This window comes from Schistocerca americana, chromosome X (assembly GCF_021461395.2).
Source record: "Schistocerca americana isolate TAMUIC-IGC-003095 chromosome X, iqSchAmer2.1, whole genome shotgun sequence".
In the NCBI taxonomy this organism is placed as follows: Eukaryota; Metazoa; Arthropoda; class Insecta; order Orthoptera; family Acrididae; genus Schistocerca; species Schistocerca americana.
The window spans coordinates 181,621,925-181,646,444 of NC_060130.1; the positions used below are offsets into that span (position 1 = coordinate 181,621,925).

General features: G+C 40.9%; 1 protein-coding gene across 1 annotated transcript in view; it reads left to right on the forward strand.

Annotated features, from left to right (window-relative positions):
- The window catches only part of LOC124554754 (serine-rich adhesin for platelets-like), a 482,463-nt gene that overhangs the window by 406,639 nt on the left and 51,304 nt on the right, over positions 1–24,520 (forward strand). Inside the window, exons 15-16 of the mRNA XM_047128406.1 lie at positions 11,689–12,006; positions 20,152–21,619. Coding sequence (XP_046984362.1) covers positions 11,689–12,006; positions 20,152–21,619 — 1,786 coding nt within the window. The remainder of the gene's footprint in view (positions 1–11,688; positions 12,007–20,151; positions 21,620–24,520) is intronic.

The window sequence follows — 24,520 nt, forward strand, 5'->3', positions numbered from 1 at the left end:
TCCTCCATGGGGCATAACAATGACCCTGGAGTGACTCTGACAAAGTAACTGTAGCAAACTGTGAATACAAGGTGATGCACTCAATTTTATCATGTGTTATACCACATGCAGTTGGGCAGCTACTTATGAAAAGTTTAAACAGACACTTGTGCAATGCTACAAGGGGAAAACACACAAAAGTTTTACAGGAAGAAGCACCACTGCATGCAAATTTTGGATGGATAATGCATAAAGTATTTTGCAGATCACATTAGAAAAGTTAATGCTAACACTTATGAGCTCAGTGAGAATGATTTTCACAGTGAGATAAAACTCTTTGAAGGTCGACAAAGGACATTAGATACAATTTTTAATGGACTACAGAGTGAAGTCAGTCGAGCAGTAAGACTGACACACTGTGAAACATTTAAAGAAGCAATACAAATAGCAGTTTGCTTTGTTGAAGAGCTACGGAGACCTCAAATTGATTTCAGACTGGATCGTCTTGTGTGTGAAGCTTACTCAGGAGCCAGTCATCATGAGAACAGTTGGCAAATCACAACTTCTCATAGGAAAAAAATTGGTCTTCTGTGTGGACACTGGAATGACACAGCATGAAACCATAAGAAGAGGAATGGAAGCCAAAAGTGGAGAGCTTTGGGAGGAGTGCATTAAATGACAGAGGGACAGAAGGGTCACCACTACTGCTGCCTCCCAAAAAGCAGTAGTTACTGTGAGCTCCACTGATGACAGTTCCAATGGTCAGCTCATTAACGCAATTTACTGTGGACAAAATGGCCATTTCCTAATTGACATAGAGCTCATATTTCTTTGATGTGGTGCTGTATAGTTAAGGAAGAAAGCTGGTAGCTGCCAAGCAGTGCAGTTACAGGGTTAAATGGTAACAGGGTGTACAATTATGGAGAAGGTGTGATTATCTTTGTGATAGGCCAAGATGAATATTTGGCCAAAATGCAAGTGATAAGAAGCAGAGGAAAATGCTATGAAGGTATATTGGGGTTAGATTTCCTGGCAACTAACGACGCTCAGACCAATGTAACAGAAAGAACAATCCAGTTCAGTTATAACTGGAGTTGCGCTTTACCAAACTATAATTCAGCAGTTTAGGTACAATACATAAATGATGTAGTAATTGGTTAGATTGCTGGTAGTATTGGTAGCATTGATAGGGAAATAAACATAAATGGATGTGTAAAACAGAAACTGGGAGCCAGCAACTTCTCTTTGTTTGTTTTGTTTTGCATGTAATTAGAACCATGCATCACTCACTGTTAGTCCATTGTGTATTTTATGTCCTTACAGAATATAAACTGCATTACAAAACAGAATAAAATAAAGACTGTAGTCTGTCGGTAAATTCTTTATTTATTATTGAAATAATAGTTTAGGAATTTACTTCCTAAAAATAATGTCATTTAAATGCAATCCAACATACCTATGACACTCATTTAAATGATGAAAAAAATTTTGCATGACAGCTTGGCATGTAGACACTGGGCTGGCTGCCACTTCAGTATGAATATTTTCTTTCTGTTGCTCCATAGAAGTCAGATTATTGACATACACTTTATATTTGACATATCCCTATCAGAAAAAATCCATGGGGCTCAAATCTCAATTGTGTGGGGGCCCAATTTATGTCACCTTTCCTGCAGATCAGTTTGCTAGGGAAAACTTCACAAACTCGCAGTACAGATGCATTGTATGTGTGTACTGTGGCTCTTTCTTGCTGAAACTGTTCTTTGGCTATAACCAAGAAAGTTTTGCAATTAAGGCACCAAAAAGTCATTTAACATAGTCACATGACATTTCAAATTCACTGTAAGTGCACAACCGCACTCTTCCTCAAAAAAGTATGGGCCAACTATCCCTCAAGCCGACATTGCAGCCCATACAGTAACTTTTGTAAATGAAGAGGTCTCTCATGATTTTGTTTAGGGTTTGTTGCACTACAGTAATGGCAATTTTGCTTATTGATGTCAACATTCAGGTGAAACTAACCCTTGTCAGAAAACAAGGAGGACACTCAGTCATACCATTAACAAACTGCAGCCTATATCTGGCATCCTGAGGCTTTAATTCTTGTACAATTGGATTTTTTAAGGGTGCAGATTAAGGTCATTTTGCTGAATTGAGTGCAGTGATGATCTATGCACATTTAAAGAACTTTCACTCTTATAAGTGGAGAGGTTAGGATTGTCATGAACAGACTGATTCACACTCTCTATGGATTCAGCAGTTCTTGATGTCTTTGGTCATGTGGATTTTAATTTGACCAGTGTTTAACTGGTCTCCTCAAACGTTGTGATCCACTTCCTGATAAGGGGAACCCTTGGAGCTTCATTTACATTATGCAATCCATGATCACTGCAAAATTTCCTCAGTGCTACAGTCGCTGAATCACCATTTTTGTAAAATTCACACACACAAAATGTGCAGTCCACTCCCAAGAAGCACCCCATATTAACTGAATTCCTAAAGGAGCTCTTGAAATATAAACTTCCTTTTGAGACAGCCTGAGAATAAAAATTAGTTGATTGTGTAACTTCAGTACTTTTATGTAACCAAAGCAATTATTTTTGATGCAACTACAGTTTACATGCACAAACATAAAAAATGTATATAATTATTGTCGTTATTTTGTACCTAATAGAAAGTTCTTCATCATGATCAAAAGCAACAATTTCCTTGTATTGTTGATAAATATGAAAATTGTTTATGAATAATGGAAATATGTTTTACATAAGTTTGACAAATTATTGAAGTGATGTTCAATATATTTTTCTTTTGCGGGTTTTTCTTAATTTTACCACCGAGCGAGGTGGCGCAGTGGTTAGCACACTGGACTCGCATTCGGGAGGACGACGGTTCAACCCCGTCTCCAGCCATCCTGATTTAGGTTTTCCGTGATTTCCCTAAATCGTTTCAGGCAAATGCCAGGATGGTTCCTTTGAAAGGGCACAGCCGATTTCCTTCCCAATCCTTCCCTAACCCGAGCTTGCGCTCCGTCTCTAATGACCTCGTTGTCGACGGGACGTTAAACTCTAACCACCACCACCACCTTAATTTTACCATTTTTTGAGGAAACTGCATTTCCTAGTGCTATATGATAAACCTGACCTTTTTTTAAAAATTTTATCACAGCATACCTCTGTTTCATGTCAGAGATCAACAGTTCTCTAATAAAACCTGAATTAAACACTGACAGTTCTAGTTTTGCTGTAACTACGGTTTATTTTTAAGTAACTTGTAGAACAAAACAATATTATGAAAAGGATGGTTGCTACTCACCACATAACAGAGATGCTGAGTCGCAGACAGGCACAACAAAAAGACTCTCGCAAAATGAGCTTTCGGCCAACAAGGCCCTTTCAACTGCCAGACACAGTGGTCATGTGTGTATGAGGTGCACTTGCATGTGCGTGTGCGTGTGCGTGTGTGTGTGTGTGTGTGTGTGTGTGTGTGTGTGTGTGTCTGATGTCTTTTTTCTGCAAAAGCCTTGTTGGCTGAAAGCTCATTTTGTGACAGTCTTTTTGTTGTGCCTATCTGTGACTCGGCTTCTCTGTGCTATATGGAGAGTAACAACTATCCTGTTCACATTATTATTACATTCCATCCTGGATTTTCCATTATGTAGAACAAAAATATTTCTTAGGCTACACAGCCCTATATATGAGGTTCATTCAAATGAAACCTGGTCAGTGCGTGTACCTTTGCCTTAGACATAAGGTGGCACCATGTAACTGTGGGGATGGTGGCGCCATCTGTTGGTAGAGACACTGACGTGCTTGGACCATTTAATGTTGCATAGAGCCAATCTGATTTCATGTCGAAGAGAAGGTGATCACACAAGTTATCATTGATTACTGAACATGCAGGCGATTAAGTAGGAAAAACGAGGAGTGATTCAATTTTTGGCATTGGAAGGAGTTGGAAGCCATGAAATGTATCGATGGATGAAGGCTGTGTATGGTGAGTACAGTCTGAGTTGTTTAAATGTTGTGGAATGGTGCAAATGATTCCTTGAGGGGCGTGAGCCACAGAAAGACGATGCTTATCCTGGACAGGCTCATCATGTCCTCACAATGGAAATGGTTGTGGAGTGAATGCTTTAGTCTTGGACAACTGCAGAATCACCATGATGAGATACATCGGTTGCTGGATATTAGCATGGGCACCACCCACACCATAGTGCACCAACACTTGAACTTTTGAAAAATCTGTGCACAGTGGGTTCCCCACCAACTGACTGCCAAACAGCACAATACTCAAATGACACTGTCTTTGAGTCATATGCAATGTTATCATGAGGAGGAATACGGCTTTCTGTCGCATATTGTCACAGGTGATGAAACATGGTGTCACCATTTTGAACCAGAAAACAGGCATCAGAGCAAGCAAGGGAAACATGCCACTTGACCACCTCCAAAGAAATCAAAGGCTGTGCACACCAGTTCTGGTAAGGTCATGATGTCCTCTTTTGACCACAAGGGTCTACTGCTTGTCGAATTCGTGGAACAGGGAGCCACCATCAATGCCCCATGTTAGACGAGCCATCAAGTCAAAACACTGAGGAATGTTGTCCAATGCTGTTATCCTCCTGCACAATAATTCCCACCCACACACGGCCAATGTGGTGAAGACGACATTGCAGCAGTTTTGGTGGGAAAAGCTGGAACATCCACCGTACAGTCCCGACCTTTCACCGCGGGGCTTTCATGTGTTTGGACCTCTAAAAAAGCTATTTGCAGACATTGATTCGCAACGGATGATGAAGTGTGTGGCTGGGTCCAGGCCTGGATCCGACAGCAGCCTACTAGCTTCTTCAAGGATGGAATTGATTGGCTACGGTCACAATGGGATAACTGCGCCAACAGTTTTAGAGACTATTTTTGAGTATGTGTGCTGTGTATAACTATATTTTTCAATTATTAAAATCATCACTGTTACTTTACACTAGTGACTGGGTTTAGAGACTATTTTTGAGTATGTGTGCTGTGTATAACTATATTTTTGAGTTAATAAAATCATCACTTTTACTTAACACTAGTGACTGGGTTTAATTTGAATCCCCCTTATCTATCTCCACTCATTTTATAGATGGTTCACCACGTCCGGGTTCTAGGGGAATTTAATAAGAACCTATCCCATACGTAAACAAAGTGATTGGTATGAGGTAGCACCCAATAGGTATACATCACACCTAACTTACTGGTAATGCAAGTATGACCTTAGCTGATCAAGGCTACTAGGTGAACTGCCATAGTCTATGCTTACTTATGACAGTCTATGGTAGCCTACAGTTGTTTTACCGCTCTAGTCATTATGTTTATGGCTGCAAAGGGATTTCTATAGGTCAGACTCAAAGGAATGTTAGTGCCATTGAGGTAATGCACAAACTAAGTAGCGACACAGTTGTGCCATTCTTAGTCGACGTACATTTGACTGAACATGAGCGCATCCCCTGGTAACAGGAAAAGCCCTGTGTATTGGTGTGAAAGTATTGAAGTGCAAGGAAAGTAATTTGTTGTTAACAGAGCCACCAGTAAACAGTGACTTGCTAGGCCATAGGCAAGAACTGTAAATGTCACTAAAGAAAAACCAAGCTGAAACTACAAGTTCCAGTAAGTGCTGCCAATATGAGTAATGCAGAAGCATAACTACCACAATGAACTATTTTTACTGCTCAACCTGAAGGACCCCAGCAGTAGATTGACTAGGTGGTCCTTACATTTAAGTGAAAACCAATTCAAGGTAGTTCTACACAGCAATGCGGATGGCAAAAAAGAGAAATTAACGAATATTCAAGAGGATGTCATGCAGTGTCAGTCCTGGAAACAAGATCCTAAATTTTAAGCTGTTGATTATATACGGTACTAGACCACTGCTGAGGTACCTCTGCAAGAAGTCCCAGAAACAGTCTCAGACCAACGTGCTGAGACTGTGGCGCATGTGTTTGTTAAAGACTAGATTTTGATATATGGCTCACCTTCTTCTGTAATTAGTGACTAAGGTTCCAGTCTTATTTCCAAGTTACTACAGCAAGTATGAAGGTTATTGAAGACTTGACAAGCTAAGCTCATCCAGAGGGAAAGGGCCAAGTGGAAAAATTTCATCGATCCCTCATGAAAATGATAGTCACTATGTTGGCAGTAAGCACAATTCATGTGGTACCTTCATGCCAGACATGCTCAACATTAACAACATGGAGGTACACACTAGCATGTAAATCAGCCCTTAAGAAATTGTCTATATAAAGCAAATGACCTCACCATTTGACTTCGCACCATCACTGAGAGGCAACAGCAATCAACATGTCAGAGACTTAGCCAGAAAACTACATGAAGTATGGATGCATGTAAGCACTTGAAATCATAAGTCATTCTCCAGCTGTCTGCTCAGCATGACTATGGAGCTGTCATACCTAAATATTGTGTTGAAAACTTAGTTTATTGAATAATCCAGTACTGAAGAAAGGTAACATCAGGAAGTTTAAATTGCACATGAAAGAACCATACAAAGTCCGTGAAATCATCTCCCCAGTTACAGTAAAAGTCCAGTTGCCATTTCACTTTATTGCAATGCACATGAACCATGTAAAGCCATATAAGAGTCGGCCAGCTACTGAACCAGCTGATAAACCAGAACAACAGCCTTGAAGCAGATCCCAGAAGCAACTGAGACACCTGCAGAATGTACCAGATGGTGACCTTTTGGTGGGCCACTAACATCCAGATCCACTCTTTGACAGTGATAAGCCAGGATGCCATCAAATGAGCCAGGATGCATGCATGAGCACCACTTTATTGTGGTATCTACGATACCTGAGACAGTGGACAGTGCTAAGCATGTGCTAATACATTGCGTACAGATAGTGCATGAGTGTCTTAAGTGTTTTCATCAATGGTAAGCAACAAGCTGACCACTGAGTCAATCATTAGCATTGTCTTCTCCTTCAAAGAACTGTTCAACTTCCTTCTTCTGCTTAACGATAGCAATTGTATTCCTGTTACCAGTTGAGTGATGTTGATGCCATTATGATGAACAATGAATTAACTCTGTTTGTCACCATCCCCTTAAGCATCACTTTGAAGTTTACCATTGTTCACTTATTCAGTATTCTGGGTGCCATTTCGTACCTTTATTCAATAAAGGACCGAGGAAATAGCTTTATCACAAACTGCTTTACATGATTATGAACATTGTTACATTTCTATTTATTTTGGATGACACTTAAATATTCTAATCACTTTGAGACATAATGTATTATTCTTTAAGTGAAAATGTAAATAACATGAAGTTATTGCAGTCAGTAGCTCGATGAAACATTCAACTCAACAACTGACCTAACTTTCATGTACCACAAATCTAAGTCTTTCTTTATCTAAAAAAATGCAGGGATCAGTCTTCTGGTAGCTGTAGAAAACTGAGCTGTCAAGTGACTTTTTTCAGACACCCCAAATTTCATAGTACACTTAATATACAGAAAGCAAATTATCCCTAACTCTGATTTCTACTGTATTCCACAACAATACTTATTTATTTCAGTCACTAAGTTCATTCAAGATTAGTTTAAGTGGAACAGATGAACTGTACAACCAAATAGTACAAGTGATAAACACTAATCATAATGATGTGAATTTATTTCATGGTTTTATCAGTATTGACAAGTATCAACAAGCTTTGCAGAGTCCCATTATATTTAAGCCTTCATTTAGGTTAACACCTCCTTCCTTAATCATTTTGTTATGTTAAATCACCTTTGGTTTCTTCTGGTTGAAGCAGTCAAGGTCCCCTATGCCTCCCAAGCTCAAACTTGTTCCTGCAGGTGACATTGTAGTTGACTTGTTACCTATTATGAATGAAGTGTAATGAGCCAGCTGCATAAGTGCACCACCCTTTGCCACAGTATTAGAATTAATACAGTAGAGAATTGTTCTTAACTAAATCAGTCTGGTAACTCATCTTTATTGGGGAAGGTGACGTAAGAGAACGGAAGTAGAGTACGTGGAGGCAGCAACCCTCCCCCATGATGAATGAGGTGTTGAACTCTGAAAAATGATAAGACACTAGTATCATGCATTTTACATGTTAACACATGATTTCCTTGTGAAAGCAATGAACTGTGATCATGTATTGAAATGTGACAGGGTGTTGTAGTAATTCTTTCATTACTGCCCACAACTCTCCACTACTCTGAGACCTCTAAGTAAACTTTAATTGTGTAGTATGCTTTATTTATGAAGAATGTTTTAGCTGCCTTTTTAAACAGATTTATTTTAGTAATATTTTTCATTTCCTTTCACAATTTATTATACAATTCTGTTACCAGGTAGAAAATGCTGTTTTGCATTTTTGGTTTAGTTTTTCTGTGTAAATGTAAGTCCAAACTGGGTCTTCTTATCTGATTGTGCACATAACTGTTTTTGAAGTACTTAGTAATGTTTTCCCTGATATGCATTACAGATTGATAGATGTACATCCTTGGTGCAGTAAGTATGCCAAATTCTTTAAATAGCTCATTATAAAGAGCTATTTAAAGAATTCGGCTACTACTTCTAGTTCTTATTCTTATGATCCTTTCCACAGTTTAAGAACAGTGTCCATGTTATATGACATTGGTGCCCAGAAAAAAATCTCTTAGCTAAGAATTGAGTGCACATAGGCATAGTATGTCACCACAATACTAATGCTAAGAAACCTAAGATCATAATGTGCCAATGACATTCTTTTTGTCAGTATCTTGTGCTTGTTACAAAGACCATGGATTTATCATCTATGGTTGAAATGACAAGGTTGGTCCCCTCTTTATGCGTATGTGCATATTGTTTGTTTTCTTTAAGTTCAACATTAATTTATTACATATAGTCCAATTCTGAGAGTTTCATTTGAATTCTCTAACAGGAGGTCTGATGTCTTATCAATGGCCATTATGTTGGTGTCATCTGCAAAGAGAACTTTTTCTCTGCTTTGCATACTGTGTGGAAAGTCACTAACATACACTATGTGATCAAAAGTGTCTGGACACCTGGCTGAAAATGACTTACAAGTTCGTGGCACCCTCCATCAGCAATGCTGGAATTCAGTCTGGTGTTGGCCCACACTTAGCCTTGATGACAGCTTCCACTCTTGCAAGCATACATTCAATCAGGTGCTGGAAGGCTTCTTGGGGAATGGCAGCCCATTCTTTATGGAGTGCCACACTAAGGAGAGGTATCAATGTCGGCTGGTGAGGCCTGGCATGAAGTCGGCGTTCCAAAACATTCCGAAGGTGTTCTATAGGATTCAGGTCAGGACTCTGTGTAGGCCAGTCCATTACAGGGATGTTATTGTCATGTAACCACTCCACCACCGGCCATGCATTATGAACAGAAGCTCAATCATGTTGAAAGATGCAGTCGCCACACCCGAAGTGCTCTTCAACAGGGGGAAGCAGAAGGTGCTTAAAACATCAATGTAGGCCTGTGCTGTGATAGTGCCATGCAAAACAACAAGGAGTGCAAGCCCCCTCCATGAAAATCATGATCACACCATAACACCAACATCTCCGAATTTTACTGTTGGCACTACACACGGTGGCATATGACTTTCACCCGGCATTCGCCATACCGTCACCCTGTCATTGGATCGCCACATTGTGTACCATGATTCGTCACTCCACACAACATTTTTCCACTGTTCAATCATCCAATGTTTACGCTCCTTACACGAAGTGACACATTGTTTGTGATTTACTGGTGTGATGTGTGGCTTATGAGCAGCTGCTTGACCATGAAATCCAAGTTTTCTCACCTCCCACCTAACTGTCATAGCACTTGCAGTGGATATAGATGCAGTTTGGAATGCCTGTGTGATGGTCTGGATAAATGTCTGCCTATTACACATTACGACCCTCTTCAGCTGTTGGCGGTCTCTGTCAGTCAACAGATGAAGTCGGCCTGTACGCTTTTGTGCTGTACGGATCCATTCATGTTTCCGCTTCACTATCACATTAGAAACAGTGGACCTAGGTATGCTTGGGAGTGTGAAAATCTCATGTACGGACGTATGACACAAGTGACACCCAATCACCTGACCACGATTGAAGTCCGTGAGTTCTGTGGAGTGCCCCATTCTGCTCTGTCACGATGTCTAACGACTACTGAGGTCACTGATATGGAGTACCTGGCAGTCGGTGGCAGCACAGTGCACCTAGTATGAAAGACATGTTTTTGGTGGTGTCCAGATACTTTTGAACACATAGTGTATATACATTAAGAACAGCACTCGATAAAATATACAACTCTGAGGAACACCTATGTTTATATGTTTTTTGTAGCCAATTACTTTACTAAAAAATTTGGTGTCAGCAGATATATGGACCATCTCCACCTATTGCACTTTGTTTTCCCTTCTGCACCCCATTTCCCAGGTAAGATTGGAACCACTCATTCTGCTGTTCATGTTATACCTAGCACGTCTAGCTTCCTTAGTACTATTTTATGGTCAACAGAGTCAAAAGCCTTGAAACAGTCTACAAATATGCCTGTAGCACAGTCACTTTTGTCAAGAGCTTCAAGTACAATTTTTGAGAACTCACTAATGGGCGATATTGCACTTCTTCCACATCTGGAAACCAAACTATGATTAATTAAAAAGTTTGTATTTATTTATGTAATGTATTGGTCTCTCTTGCGATTATTTCAATTATTTTTGAGAATGAAGATAATAGCAAAACTGACCAGTAGTTTTCAGTGCTTTCCACACGACCTTCTTTAGTAATGGCACATCTCGTGCATACTTTAGGTACTCTGGGAAAATAATCTGAAGTAAGGGACTCATTTATTACGTTTGTTAATGGGGCTTGTATACTTTCTGTGCATGCCATCGGAACAGAGACAGTAACCTCATCTATGCCTATTGACTTCTTATTTTTGTTGTTGGATTGACTTCCTGACTTCAAGCTCTGTTGTGGGAAGCATCACTGTGCTTGCTGCATGAGTCACTGTGTGTGCTTCATGTGTTTTAGGAAGATTTTGCTGCAGCTTCTCTGCAATACCAGAGAAATAATAATTTCCAAAATTTGCTAATTTCTAAGGGCATTCTGTTGTTCTTCTCCCATCTTTGATTTGTATGTTACTTTACTTGTGGCTCCCTTTTCCATTTTTTTGTTTTTGTTTTGTAACATTCCATATTACCTTCCTTTCATTTTCTACATTTTTTTTCTGCAAGCAGTATCCTCCTGTATAATTTTTCATACCAGTGATAGCAATCTAGGAACCACGGATTAGTTTAGTGATTTGGTAAAGAACTGAGAAATTTAAGTCTCTGAGAGGACTTTCTAATACCTGTTGGGGCTGGTTTAAGGCCCAAGCAACACAATCTGCTGCTTGGGTCACGAAGCTGAGAGGGGTACCAGAGGTGCCACATCTGTAAGATTTCTATACAGGACATATCACAATTAGTAGTGGCTGCTTTGGGCACCATGCTGAGAGGGGTTCACATATTGGCCCTGAATACCTGCAGTTATCCATCTGCTTTCCTTAGGTGCTGCTGTAGAAAAAGCAGCTCCAATACCATTATCAGATGATCTGTAGATGAATAAATAAATATAAAGTTATTATTTACTTTCGTTCACAGGTACTTATCTTATTTGAGTGTTTATTCTGTTCTGTGACTAAAGTCTAAATGTATATGTATATATTACAGGCCTTCTACAAGAGAACCGTTGCTAGAGGAATCAGTTGAAGATGATGATAAGAAGATTTTAAGCAGTAGTGAAGAAGATGATGGTCTGGAAGAAGATGAGGAGTACATTGATGAGGATGAAACACCAGAAGTAAAGTCTGATGTGAAAGTGCCTTTCAAAGAGTACATTACGATACAAAGAAGTCGGCCAGTCACAGCCCCCACAGATGATACAGAGCAGTCAGGCTACCAACAGCCAAGCTCGGGTGTGCAAGAATATTCATCACCTCAAAGAACTAGATTGACAACTACACCTATTACAGAAAGTAGCTCTCCAAGGTATTTACTTGGTCACTAATCTTTTATCCATATAACATTAATGTCTACAGCTTTCTTGACATCTTGATTTTCCCCTTACAGATATACAATATGTATAAAGTCAAAGTTTAAGTGCAGTGAACAAGGCTGGGTAGATTGACTCTTCAAAAAAGCAGGGAGATGTCTCATATGGTGTGGTAATTATGGACAAGTGCCTCTAATAGTTTGCAGAATGCTTTTTTGGCATATTCATTGCTTCCAATTATTTTCTGGAACTCTGAGGTCAGCAAAGCAGTGGGAATATCCTGTATTGTGCCTCTCTGTCTCAGTACTGGATATGTGATGCAGCTGACAATGTTCTACTGCTGAAGCTCTACAAATCCAATGTTTTTATAGAATAGCTCAGTTACAGCACAGTTTCTAGGCAGCTGATGTGTTAGTTCCCCATGTCTCAACCACTATATTTGGCTTCTGTTATTCTATGACTTAGCATCTGTCCAGTAATTTGGTAATGATATTCATATATTGCTGCTCTGTCCAATTTGATGACCATTTACATTAAATAAAACTTTTTTTTACTTTCCTTTACACTTCTTCATATATTGTCTGACATAAACCATTTGTGACAGTGGTCCTGCCATGTGCAGTCCAAGCAACATTCATTATTCATTGTTTTACATTGGTGTTAATACCAATAAATTTTCTATCAAAATTATTAGCAACGTGACGGCTAACGGGGCTCTGGTGAAGCTGCGATAGGCCTAGCAAGCCAGTAGTGGATAAATCAACTGCTTTCAAAAAGGGAACATGCCTCGGATCACGGAACGGATTTAAAGGAAACCGACCTTGCAATGGAAAAGGATTACGAGATGATTTACGACTGGGCACCTTAAACGTAAGGACTCTAACTGGGAAGTTAGAAGAAATTGTAGAAATGATGGAAAGGAGGAAATTGGACATCTTGGGACTTGCTGAGACTAGGTGGAGAGGAGTTGGTGAAAAACCACTAAGTAAAGGATGTAAACTGTACTGGATAGGGAATGAGAGGGGAAGAAATGGAGTGGCAATGGTGGTCAGAGAGGGTCTGCAGGAGGAGGTGGAAGGTATCAATGATCGAATGATAAAAGCCAGAGTACGAGTGAAAGGAAAAAGCATTGAAATCATCCAAGCATATGCCCCACAGGTGGGGTGTACAAAAAAGGAGAAGGAGGAATTTGAAGATGACATGGAAAAGCAGCTAAATGGAGGTAATCAGATTATAATAGGGGACCTCAATGCACATGTTGGCACAGACAGGAAAGGATTCGAGGAGATAATGGGACCAGAGGGCTGGGGGAACCGAAATAGAGAAGGAAAATTGTTGCTGGAATTCTGCAAGAGGAATGGGCTGGCGATCGCAAATTCCTGGTACAAGAGGAGAAGTAGCCACAAAATAACTTGGTACAGTGGAGACTGGTCCCAAACTTCAGTAGTAGACTATGTACTAGTGGATAGGCAGATGATGAGCAGCCTCACGGATGTTAAGGTCATTCCATCTGAGGCCTTAGACAGTGACCATCAGCTGTTGGTAGCCACCCTGAGAGAGAAAAAAGATAGGAGGGCAACAGACATACAGGAGAAAAGGTTGAAGACATGGATGCTGAAAGAGGATGAACGGAGGACCCAGTACCAGACACTGATCAGGAAGAAGCTGCCAAAGGAAGATCAGAGAACAGTGGAAGAAGAATGGGGAGATTTTAAGAGGGCTCTAGTTGAGGCAGCTGAGACTGTGTGCGGAAGAACTAGCACAAAGAGGAGAAGTAAGGAAACCCCATGGTGGAACAACATATGTAAAGAGGCAGTACTTCGAAAGAACAAAGCCTTCAGAGAATGGTTCCAGACCCGAACAGAGGAAGCTAGGGTAAAATATAAGGGAAGCAAGAAAGCGGCACAGACCATAGTAAGGGCGGAGAAGAAGAAGTGGATGGAAAAATGGACAAGAATGTTAGAAGAGGACAGTGAAGGGAACAAAAAAGTACTTTACACCATGGTAAGAAATAAGAGGAATGACAGAAGCGAGTGCCTGAGGATCATGGATAATAATGGAAGAGTTGTAGAGGAAATGCATGAGCTCAAAAAGATTTGGAAGGAGTACTTTGAAGATCTGTTGAATGCCGTCAAGCGGGTAACTAACAGCGATGGAGAGCCTAAGGCAGCAGACGATTATAATAGTGGGGAAATTGATGATCTAACTTGGAATGAAGTGGAAGAAGCCATAAAGAGGATGAAAGGGGGCAAGGCACCAGGTTGGGACGAAGTAACAGTGGATATGATACGAGCAGCAGGAGAAGTAGGAACCCAGTGGCTATACAGAGTGCTGAGGGTGGTGTGGAAGGAGAACAGAATTCCTGAGGATTGGAAGAAAGGAATTATAGTCCCAATCTTCAAGAAAGGGGATAAAAGGAGATGTGAGAACTACAGAGGAATCACCCTGCTATGCCACTGTGGAAAAATCTATGAAAAGATCCTGGAGAAGAGAATAAGAAGCAGTATTGAAAGTAGACTGCAAGAGGAGCAGTATGGGTTCAGACCGGGAAGATCAACAACGGACCTCATATTTGCGGTAAGGCAACTGCAGGAAAGGCACTATGAGTACGGGAAGGACTTAATCATGGCCTTTTTAGATATTGAGAAGGCGTATGACAGTATCTATAGGGACAAGCTCTGGGATGTGCTGAACGCAAAAGGGATAGATGAAGAGATAACACGAAAAGTCAGAAAAATGTATGAGGGAAGTGAGAGTTGTGTGAAAGTGGGGAGGGAACGTACTGCATGGTTCAAGCTGGAAAAAGGGCTGCGACAGGGAAGTGCACTTTCGCCTTTATTGTTTATTATTGTTATGGATGAAATCCTACAGCAAGTATCAGATGCAATTGGAGATCATAAAATGAAAGCAGTGCTTTTTGCCGATGACCTGATGTTATGGGGAAATTGCGAGAAGGAGGTGCAAGAGCAGTTAGATGTATGGGAGGCAACGGCAGCACAATATGGAATGCATTTCTCTGCAAAGAAAAGTGAAATAATTGTCACAACAAGGAAGAAGAATAGGCCAAATGTGGATATAACTTGTGGAGGGGAAAAACTACAAGTGGTAGAGAACTTCAAGTACCTGGGAAGCATGATTGAAAGTAAGGGGGGAAACGCAATGGAAATAAATGAAAGGTGCAGAAAAGCAGGGCAGTTCTTCAAATGCATTAGGGGGCTTATTTGGAGCAAGGAGGTGCCACAGAAATCCAAGGGAATTATATACCGAACCTACTTTGTCCCCATATTGGCATACGGAAGTGAGACATGGGTAATGCACAAAAGCGACAAAAGTAGAATACAAGCTAGTGAAATGAAGTTCCAGAGGAGCAGGTTGAGTGTAACAAGACGAGACAGATTGCGAAATGTGTATGTGAGGGAAAGACTAAAGGAGGAACCAGTACAGGACAGGATAGAAAAATCAAGACTGCAGTGGTATGGACACATGAAGAGAATGGATGAGGGAAGAATTCCAAAGAGGATGTTTGACCTGCAACTGGAGGGGAAGAGGCCCAGGGGAAGACCAAGAGATAGATGGGTGAAGGGAGTGAAGGAATGTGTGACGAGAAGAGGAGAGAACTGGACGAAGGTGGAAGAGGGGGAATGGTGGAAAGACAGAACACGATGGAGAGGCTTGTGTTCCCGACAGACCCAGCCAGTGGCTGGAAACTGTCCAAGATGATGATGATGATTAGACTGTTTTTGAATCCAAAACTGTATCACCTGATGACTGCAAAGGCTGAACCTGAGCAATTGCTTCACTCACTATGGACTTCAGCTCTTTCCTTGATACTAATTTATGGGCAAAGTATAGTTTGGAGTTCTCTCTCCAAAACCTCAAACATTTCCTTCATCCTGAACATTGCTGACCTAATTCTATATTTTCTCATAAAAATTTTTAGTTCAATTTTTAAAGTATACCTTATCATTTTTTCTCACTTCTCTTGCCTAGTTTCTTTTACCACATTCCACGACTCTTTCATGTACCTGCTCCGTTAATTAATTATCTCAGCTTACCTTACCTCCAGTATCATGTAAGTGGTTCATGTAGGACTCAACTGCTATTACTGGCAACCTTTCCATTGCCCAGTCTATGTTTCTGCTATAACTTTACCTAATTTCCTTCTCTCACCTATATGTGGACTTTTCAGTAGCTTTCTGTTTTCTTTCCTGCATCATTTAACATCTTGTGCTCCGACCATCACCATCTCAATCATAATTTATTTGATTCTTTTCTGCTTCACACTGCTATAACTTCCTTGATTGCTGTGTGGTTCTTTAGTGGATAGAGGAGCAAGGAACCGATGCTCTTCACAAACAGAGAATCAGATATTAATTTATTCTACATCCAATATTAAATAGTGAAAATAATACATAAATATTAAATAGTAAAAATATTACATAACTTTGTTGCGTAGTTGCAGTGTCAGTTCCAAACAGTAGCTTTGAATGTTGAAATATATACAGATACAAAAGATTTATAAATCTATCACTCTTAAAAACGATTTCTATTCAGAATATATCAAGCCCTGGCCACTATGAAAGTCTGTAAATGTTATTCAACTGGCAAACATACAATATGTGGCTTAGTGCATAAAAGTTCGAACTCAAGTACACTCACCACTGGAGCTCCAGAGAGGAAATGCTGGCATCTCATTGATAGTGGCATAATTATTCATGACAGTGCCCTCATTCTGTGGTGGCAGCTGTAGGAAATGGGGTGGCATAACTGGTGGTGTGCATATTTGAAAGTGCGGCCAAATGGATGGTGTCCGATACTGCACACATGTTGAAGGTTGTATTTTTCTTCAGAACTGACAGTGTGCCCTTTCCATCACTGCTAATTTCATCTTTCAACTTGTGGTGTATGTTAATTTTTTTTAAAAAAACCTTCCTTCATTTCAAGGGATGTTGGTCCTGGTGATTTAATGTTAAAGGATGTGCCTGGAAACTGAGAGACTGTGGGATTAAATCATGGTTGGACCACAGACATTTTCAGCTTGGCTTTATTCTAACCTTACCTCAATGAACTGTAGGTCCCCTTTCCCTGGCTAAATAGTTAGGGTATTTTAGGGACCAGTGCATTGACACAATGAAGTCCAGTTCAAAGACTTGAACCTGACTGTTGAGCCACACAAAATTTTAAAAAACATATAGAGTTCATGGCTAGATTCATTAACTCAATAGTATTAAAGGAAGAGGTTATTCAGCACTTTTATATATTGATTGTTGTTGTCTGAAATTTGGTGACAATCATTAGAAAGAGAGTGTTGCAATAGACTGCAACAGATACCATGAGAAGAAGGATACATTCATTCAAATGCACTTGGCTGAGATGGCAAAATCTTCTATGCAGCACTCATGTTGCATTATTGAAGATAATGAACTACATGTCACACTAGATGCTGACACTTTATTTTTCACTATAATGGCAGGAATATTAAGCCAATAGCTGGCCGCGGTGGTCTAGCGATTCTAGGCGCTCAGTCCGGAACCGCGCGACTGCTACGGTCGCAGGTTCGAATCCTGCCTCGGGCATGGATGTTTGTGATGTCCTTAGGTTAGTTCGGTTTAAGTAGTTCTAAGTTCTAGGGGACTGATGACCACAGATGTTAAGTCCCAAAGTGCTGAGAGCCATTTGAACCATTTTATTAAGCCAATAAAAGGAATTCTAAACCTTTTAGTTATTTTTAAAAGAGAACAATTACTTTACTGTGCTTAAAGTACACTCCTGGAAATTGAAATAAGAACACCGTGAATTCATTGTCCCAGGAAGGGGAAACTTTATTGACACATTCCTGGGGTCAGATACATCACATGATCACACTGACAGAACCACAGGCACATAGACACAGGCAACAGAGCATGCACAATGTCGGCACTAGTACAGTGTATATCCACCTTTCGCAGCAATGCAGGCTGCTATTCTCCCATGGAGACGATCGTAGAGATGCTGGATGTAGTCCTGTGGAACGGCTTGCCATGCCATTTCCACCTGGCGCCTCAGTTGGACCAGCGTTCGTGCTGGACGTGCAGACCGCGTGAGACGACGCTTCATCCAGTCCCAAACATGCTCAATGGGGGACAGATCCGGAGATCTTGCTGGCCAGGGTAGTTGACTTACACCTTCTAGAGCACGTTGGGTGGCACGGGATACATGCGGACGTGCATTGTCCTGTTGGAACAGCAAGTTCCCTTGCCGGTCTAGGAATGGTAGAACGATGGGTTCGATGACGGTTTGGATGTACCGTGCACTATTCAGTGTCCCCTCGACGATCACCAGTGGTGTACGGCCAGTGCAGGAGATCGCTCCCCACACCATGATGCCGGGTGTTGGCCCTATGTGCCTCGGTCGTATGCAGTCCTGATTGTGACGCTCACCTGCACGGCGCCAAACACGCATACGACCATCATTGGCACCAAGGCAGAAGCGACTCTCATCGCTGAAGACGACACGTCTCCATTCGTCCCTCCATTCACGCCTGTCGCGACACCACTGGAGGCGGGCTGCACGATGTTGGGGCGTGAGCGGAAGATGGCCTAACGGTGTGCGGGACCGTAGCCCAGCTTCATGGAGACGGTTGCGAATGGTCCTCGCCGATCCCCCAGGAGCAACAGTGTCCCTAATTTGCTGGGAAGTGGCGGTGCGGTCCCCTACGGCACTGCGTAGGATCCTACGGTCTTGGCGTGCATCCGTGCGTCGCTGCGGTCCGGTCCCAGGTCGACGGGCACGTGCACCTTCCGCCGACCACTGGCGACAACATCGATGTACTGTGGAGACCTCACGCCCCACGTGTTGAGCAATTCGGCGGTACGTCCACCCGGCCTCCCGCATGCCCACTATACGCCCTCGCTCAAAGTCCGTCAACTGCACATACGGTTCACGTCCACGCTGTCGCGGCATGCTACCAGTGTTAAAGACTGCGATGGAGCTCCGTATGCCACCGCAAACTGGCTGACACTGACGGCGGCGGTGCACAAATGCTGCGCAGCTAGCGCCTTTCGACGGCCAACACCGCGGTTCCTGGTGTGTCCGCTGTGCCGTGCGTGTGATCATTGCTTGTACAGCCCTCTCGCAGTGTCCGGAGCAAGTATGGTGGGTCTGACACACCGGTGTCAATGTGTTCTTTTTTCCATTTCCAGGAGTGTATATTTGTATATTTGAATTCAGTTGTTATTTACAATTTTTGCAAGTCAGAAAACAACAAAAAAATATGAAAAAATATTACAAAATTATTCAGGTAATTATCATTCAGTGGAGCTTCATGCTGTTGAGCACAACTTGCTTGATTTCAATGGCTGCTTCACAACCTGTGCCATCTGAATGCTTCCCCTAGCACCAGATTTTCCAAAATATGTGGAGAGGAGTTACACACATAACAATTCCTTTGTTTCTGTAATCCTGCTGGCTTCATTCTCTGCTATCCCCTGCATCCACACCCTCAACCTAACAGTCTCTCCTTTGTCTGTTCCATCACCCCCACCCAATCAACTCCACAATACCATCATGATCGTACACTGCACAAATTCACCTGCACCCTTGCGTCATATTCCTGGACCGTGCACATGCTGCTGCCTCCCTCCGACTTGTCAGGCACCCTTCCCAAACCCTCTTTCCTCCCTCTTTTCTCCCTTCACCCACTCTACCTGACGCAATCCAAGTACATGTTTCAAGATACTGTCCTCAGTCGTGACGTAGTCAGTGTGTGTGTGTGTGTGTGTGTGTGTGTGTGTGTGTGTGTGTGTGTGTGTGTGTGTGTGCACCCGCATGCATGTGTGTGCGCACGCGCGTGTGTGTATGGCATGCGCAAAAAAGGATTAATCCAAAAGCCAGTGAAGTTTCCATTCTATTTTGTGTACCTGTTGATCACTAAACACCTCCACTACTTGGTAAGTTGCCACCTTCACTCCTAAATTAGATACAGTGTGTTAGAAATTTTCATGTGTTTCCTTTTATTATTTTTATTGTTTCTCAGAATTCCTGTCTTTTTGTCAGGATACTGTTTATATCAGCAACTGTGTGCCTTTTTTTACTTTATGTGTGAAACATTACATGTATAAAAATTTCAGTTTTGATACTTACACAGTACTTAAAATTTTCAGATATGTCACCATCAGTAGAGTCAGATCTACCACAGAATCGAACACAATCAATTTTGAAGATGGGAGTAACAGGGATATTAGCTCTCTTCTGAATTCAGATGATAGCACAGCTGCTGGAAGACTTGAGCAAATACAGTCAAACGTTCAGACTACAACACCTTTTACACCACCAAATACAGCTTCTGATGAGCTCAAAGTGCAAAATAGACAGAATTATTTCCAGCATTCCACAAAACGTGCTAATATTCTGACAGCCTCAAGCCCAGCTATATTTGAGTCAGCCGAGCAAACCACCAAGTTTGCTGAAGAGGACGGCAACATCCCTGTTAGTTCAGATAATCCAGTAAGTGCTTTTAGTGCAACAGTTTCCAGTACAGAAGAGTCAACTACAAAATCATTCAGGCAGTTTAAAGTGAGGCCCACTGTGGTTACGACAACCCTTGTCCCAGACACTTCTTCAGAAACTACAACAAGGACGAGGATCAGACCTGGCTCAGATAGGAGGAGATTTCGTCCCAAAGCTGAAACTACAACGAGTTCTTCAGAGTCATCAATAGAGTCCACTGAGACAGTGAAGGGCCAACAAAGAAGGTTTCAACTGAAGACAGAAGCGACCACAGTTTCTGAGGCTACAGAGAAACCTAGACCTAGATTTCGTCCTAAGTCTGAAACTACGACAGGTGCTCCAACCACAGAAAATAGGAGGAGACCACAAAATATCTCAGAAACAGGCACTGAAGAAAATTCAGACACTCTAAGAAGTTCACAAAGTAAAACAGAAATTTCTGAAGAAGGTGTGACAGAAAGATTGAGACGATTCCGTCCCAGAACTGAATCTTCTCGCGAGACTGAAGTAGATGCAGATGTGGCTCAGGGGAGCACAACTACTGAACAGCTGACATCTATCCCTGGAGGAGCACTGAAGCCCAAGTTGTCAAGCTCACAAGCTACTGCTGCCACAGAGTCACTAGGGCTAGGTGTTACTTCAGCGAATACTGCAGAAACATCAAAAAAGAGAGAGAACAATAACATTTTACAAGATGATGAATCTCTGTCATCATCATCATTATCATCATCGCCATCATCATCTACCATAAAAACTACTAGTCCTATAACTGCAGATGAAGAAAGTACTGAAAGGTCTGCAGAACATGAAGTCATATCAACATCTCATATTTCGACAGAGAAAGTAATGACTATACCAGGCACAAAAGACCCAGCAACAGATTACTCCTCTAGGTACAGAGATTTCAGTACAGTACCTCCTACAGATCTGCTGTCAACCTTACAGTATTCAACAGTGGATGAAAAGGAACCTGTTCTCAGTACTTCGCAACACTTACTGCAGACTGGAATAGCGGAAGTTACTTCTAGCCAAGCTTTTAGTACTACTGAGACAGTTTCAGAATACTCCAGGAGCACTAGTGACAGAGGAAGTGACACAGAAAAAACATCAGTTCCAGCTTCAGTAAGTATAGCTCTGAATGGTCAATTTCTTTTCAATAAAAATAATTTGGGGTTTTTAAAATATAATGCTATTATTATGATTAGTCAGATTGATGTCTTATAGTAATATAAACTGAATACAAACTTAAGAAGTTACAGTATGCTGCAAGTGAGATATGTTGCAAAGATAAGGTACCTATCTGTGTGTGTTGTTTCCTAATTACATCTCTGTGTGTTCCATAACTTTTATGTAAGGAATGAAAGTCAGTATCATACCGAAATTCAGCTCAAAGTAGCTTTTTCCTACATGGTTCTACAGAATCCTGAATGCTGTAATTCTGTCTGAAAAGTAGGGGCATGTGGGAGAGGAGATTTATGGTGAGGGGGGAGGGGAGGACAAAGATGACGCGAGAAGTATTCATCACATCCTGGGAAGTCTCAGGCTGCACTTGAACTTTTGACCGTCTCACAGTCTAGTGACATTTGTTGATACTTCCTCCGTGACAGATCTTATCAGTGTAACTTATTCTTACAATCACAATTACATTTCAGTCTAATTCCCTATGTTTCGTTTGATTTATCAGCATTTTGCTCCTACTTAATTTTGTTGTTTCATCTGAATGTTCACAACTTGCTTTTGAACTGATTAAATGTGGTAATCTAGTTTATGAACAGAGATCAAAATGTTCATTTACAACCCATAAATGTTTACATATAACAGAGCATACTCTTTTAACATGTAGGCTACTTAAGCAGAAAATACTCTACCTGAAAACAATCTTGTGGTCCAAATTGAAATTTTGGTGACTGTAACTTACCATCATCATCATCATCATCATCATCATCATCTTCATTTAGAGGATTAGGCTGTTGCCTGTTTGGAACTCAATAACAAAATTATTTTCATATTTTTTGAGTCCTTCCAATATCTCCTTCCTCACTTGGCTTGTTGTTCAGGATCTTGTGGGGAATTCTGTGACCTGTCATCCTCATGAGCTGTTGTCTCGAATCTTCATGATACTTTTGAATTTTTTCATTCATATTGAAAATACTTAGTTCTGCTCTAATATCTTCATTTTTGATCATGTCTCTACTTCATCTTTCAAAGGAACATCATCTCTGCTTTTAGAATTTTATTTTATTGTTTTCTCTTTGTGGTAACCCAGGAACCACCATCATTTTATAGAATTTCATGATGGTCTGTTTTTGTACTTTATGGCCCAATCTTGTGCTAATGGTATCACAGACAGCTTGAAAGTTGTGCGTCTGGTTTGAGTGCTTTAATGAAGTCCAGAGCTGTGCTGGTAGTAGCATAGCTACTGGCAGGGTCACCCAAGCTGAAGTCATCTTGACTGAGGAGCCAGACAGAGAGTGTCCCAAAACATAGGACCAACCAAGGTGGCACAGTGGTTAGCATATTGGGCTCGCAATTGGGAGGACAACGGTTAAAACCCGTGTCCAGCCATCCCGATGTAGCTTTTCAGTGATTTCCCTAAATTGCTTCCAACAAATGGCAGGATGGTTCCTTTGAAAGGACAGGGCCGACTTCATTCCCTAATCTGGTGGGACCAATGACTTTGCTACTTGGTCCTCTTCTCCAAATCAACCAACTAACCAAAAAGTAAGGCAGGGAGGGCTCTAGAGGTGTAGTGAAGCCACCTTCCCTAAGGGAGACGCCCCAATAGAAAATCAGGCAGGTCGCGATGCCTAGACTGGACCATAATAGTACAGAAAATAGAACTGCGTGGGGCACAGGTCTTATACACCATTAGCGTTCAATAAAATGATCTTCTCAATCATATTTCCAAACAGACTACTGCTGCTTGTCAAACATGAACACTGTCGGTTTATAATTTATATAAAGAACAGCTACCAGCCACATGTATGGTTTAAAAAGGTTTATTATCTTCAGACCATGACCGGTTTTGGATTTTTCTTTACAAATCCATCTTCAGATGGCAGATTACAAGCATTCTTAGTTGGACCTAGTTTTGTTTGTGTTATTCATTTGCTGCACTGGGAAAGGAAAGAAATATTTTTGTTGTCATATCAGTAATGGTATTTTTTTTTATTTTTTTAATGAAAGATTTACTTCTTTTACAAGATCTAATTGCTCATGAGATGGTTTTTATAAACATTAGTAAACTTGCAGGTTAGTGTACTTATGAGCTGTGTAGTTCTGCCTGGCAAAATATTCGTGCGTTTATGTTTTCGAACGCAAGCTTAATACACTTTGCAATATGCACTATGTGAGTGCTATTCCAGTCAATGGACGTCACTTTCAACCTCATCATCTTAATTACACACGCAGCACACATGAATAACATTTACAAAACGTGGCCCAGCTTCACATTACAAATGAGAACAATATTTGCAAAGAGCTTACAATCATAACAATGTTAACTTACAGATGCTGTATAGTCGATATGGGTACAGTAAAATACCTCTTTGCTATTGTATGAAATTAATCTAAAACGGAATAAATAAAATTACATACAAATGAAATTACAAACATTATATGTAGTACAGAATTACTGTGTGTTACTAATTAGTTGTTACAATAGTAGGAGATAAATTCTAATATATGACATAAAATGCAATGCACATGTTTTCATTACGCAATTTTTTTTCCATGACATATAAGCAGTTTTTGGGACCTGTATACTAAATGTTTTTGATGGAATATTAGGCTTAAGTTATTTTAAAAAAGTGAAAGCTTCTTCAAAGTTATTTAGGAAGGGGGTGTTAACTGACTCTGTCTGTTCATTCAAAATGAGATCAGGGAACCTATTTTTATGTGTATGAATCTCAATCTCCTCTAGGAGATTCAATGTGAAACCTTTGTCTTTGAGGTGTAATATCTGCAGATTGTTTTCTATATTCTCAACTGTATGATTGTTTTCTGCAAGATGGGTGGCAAAAG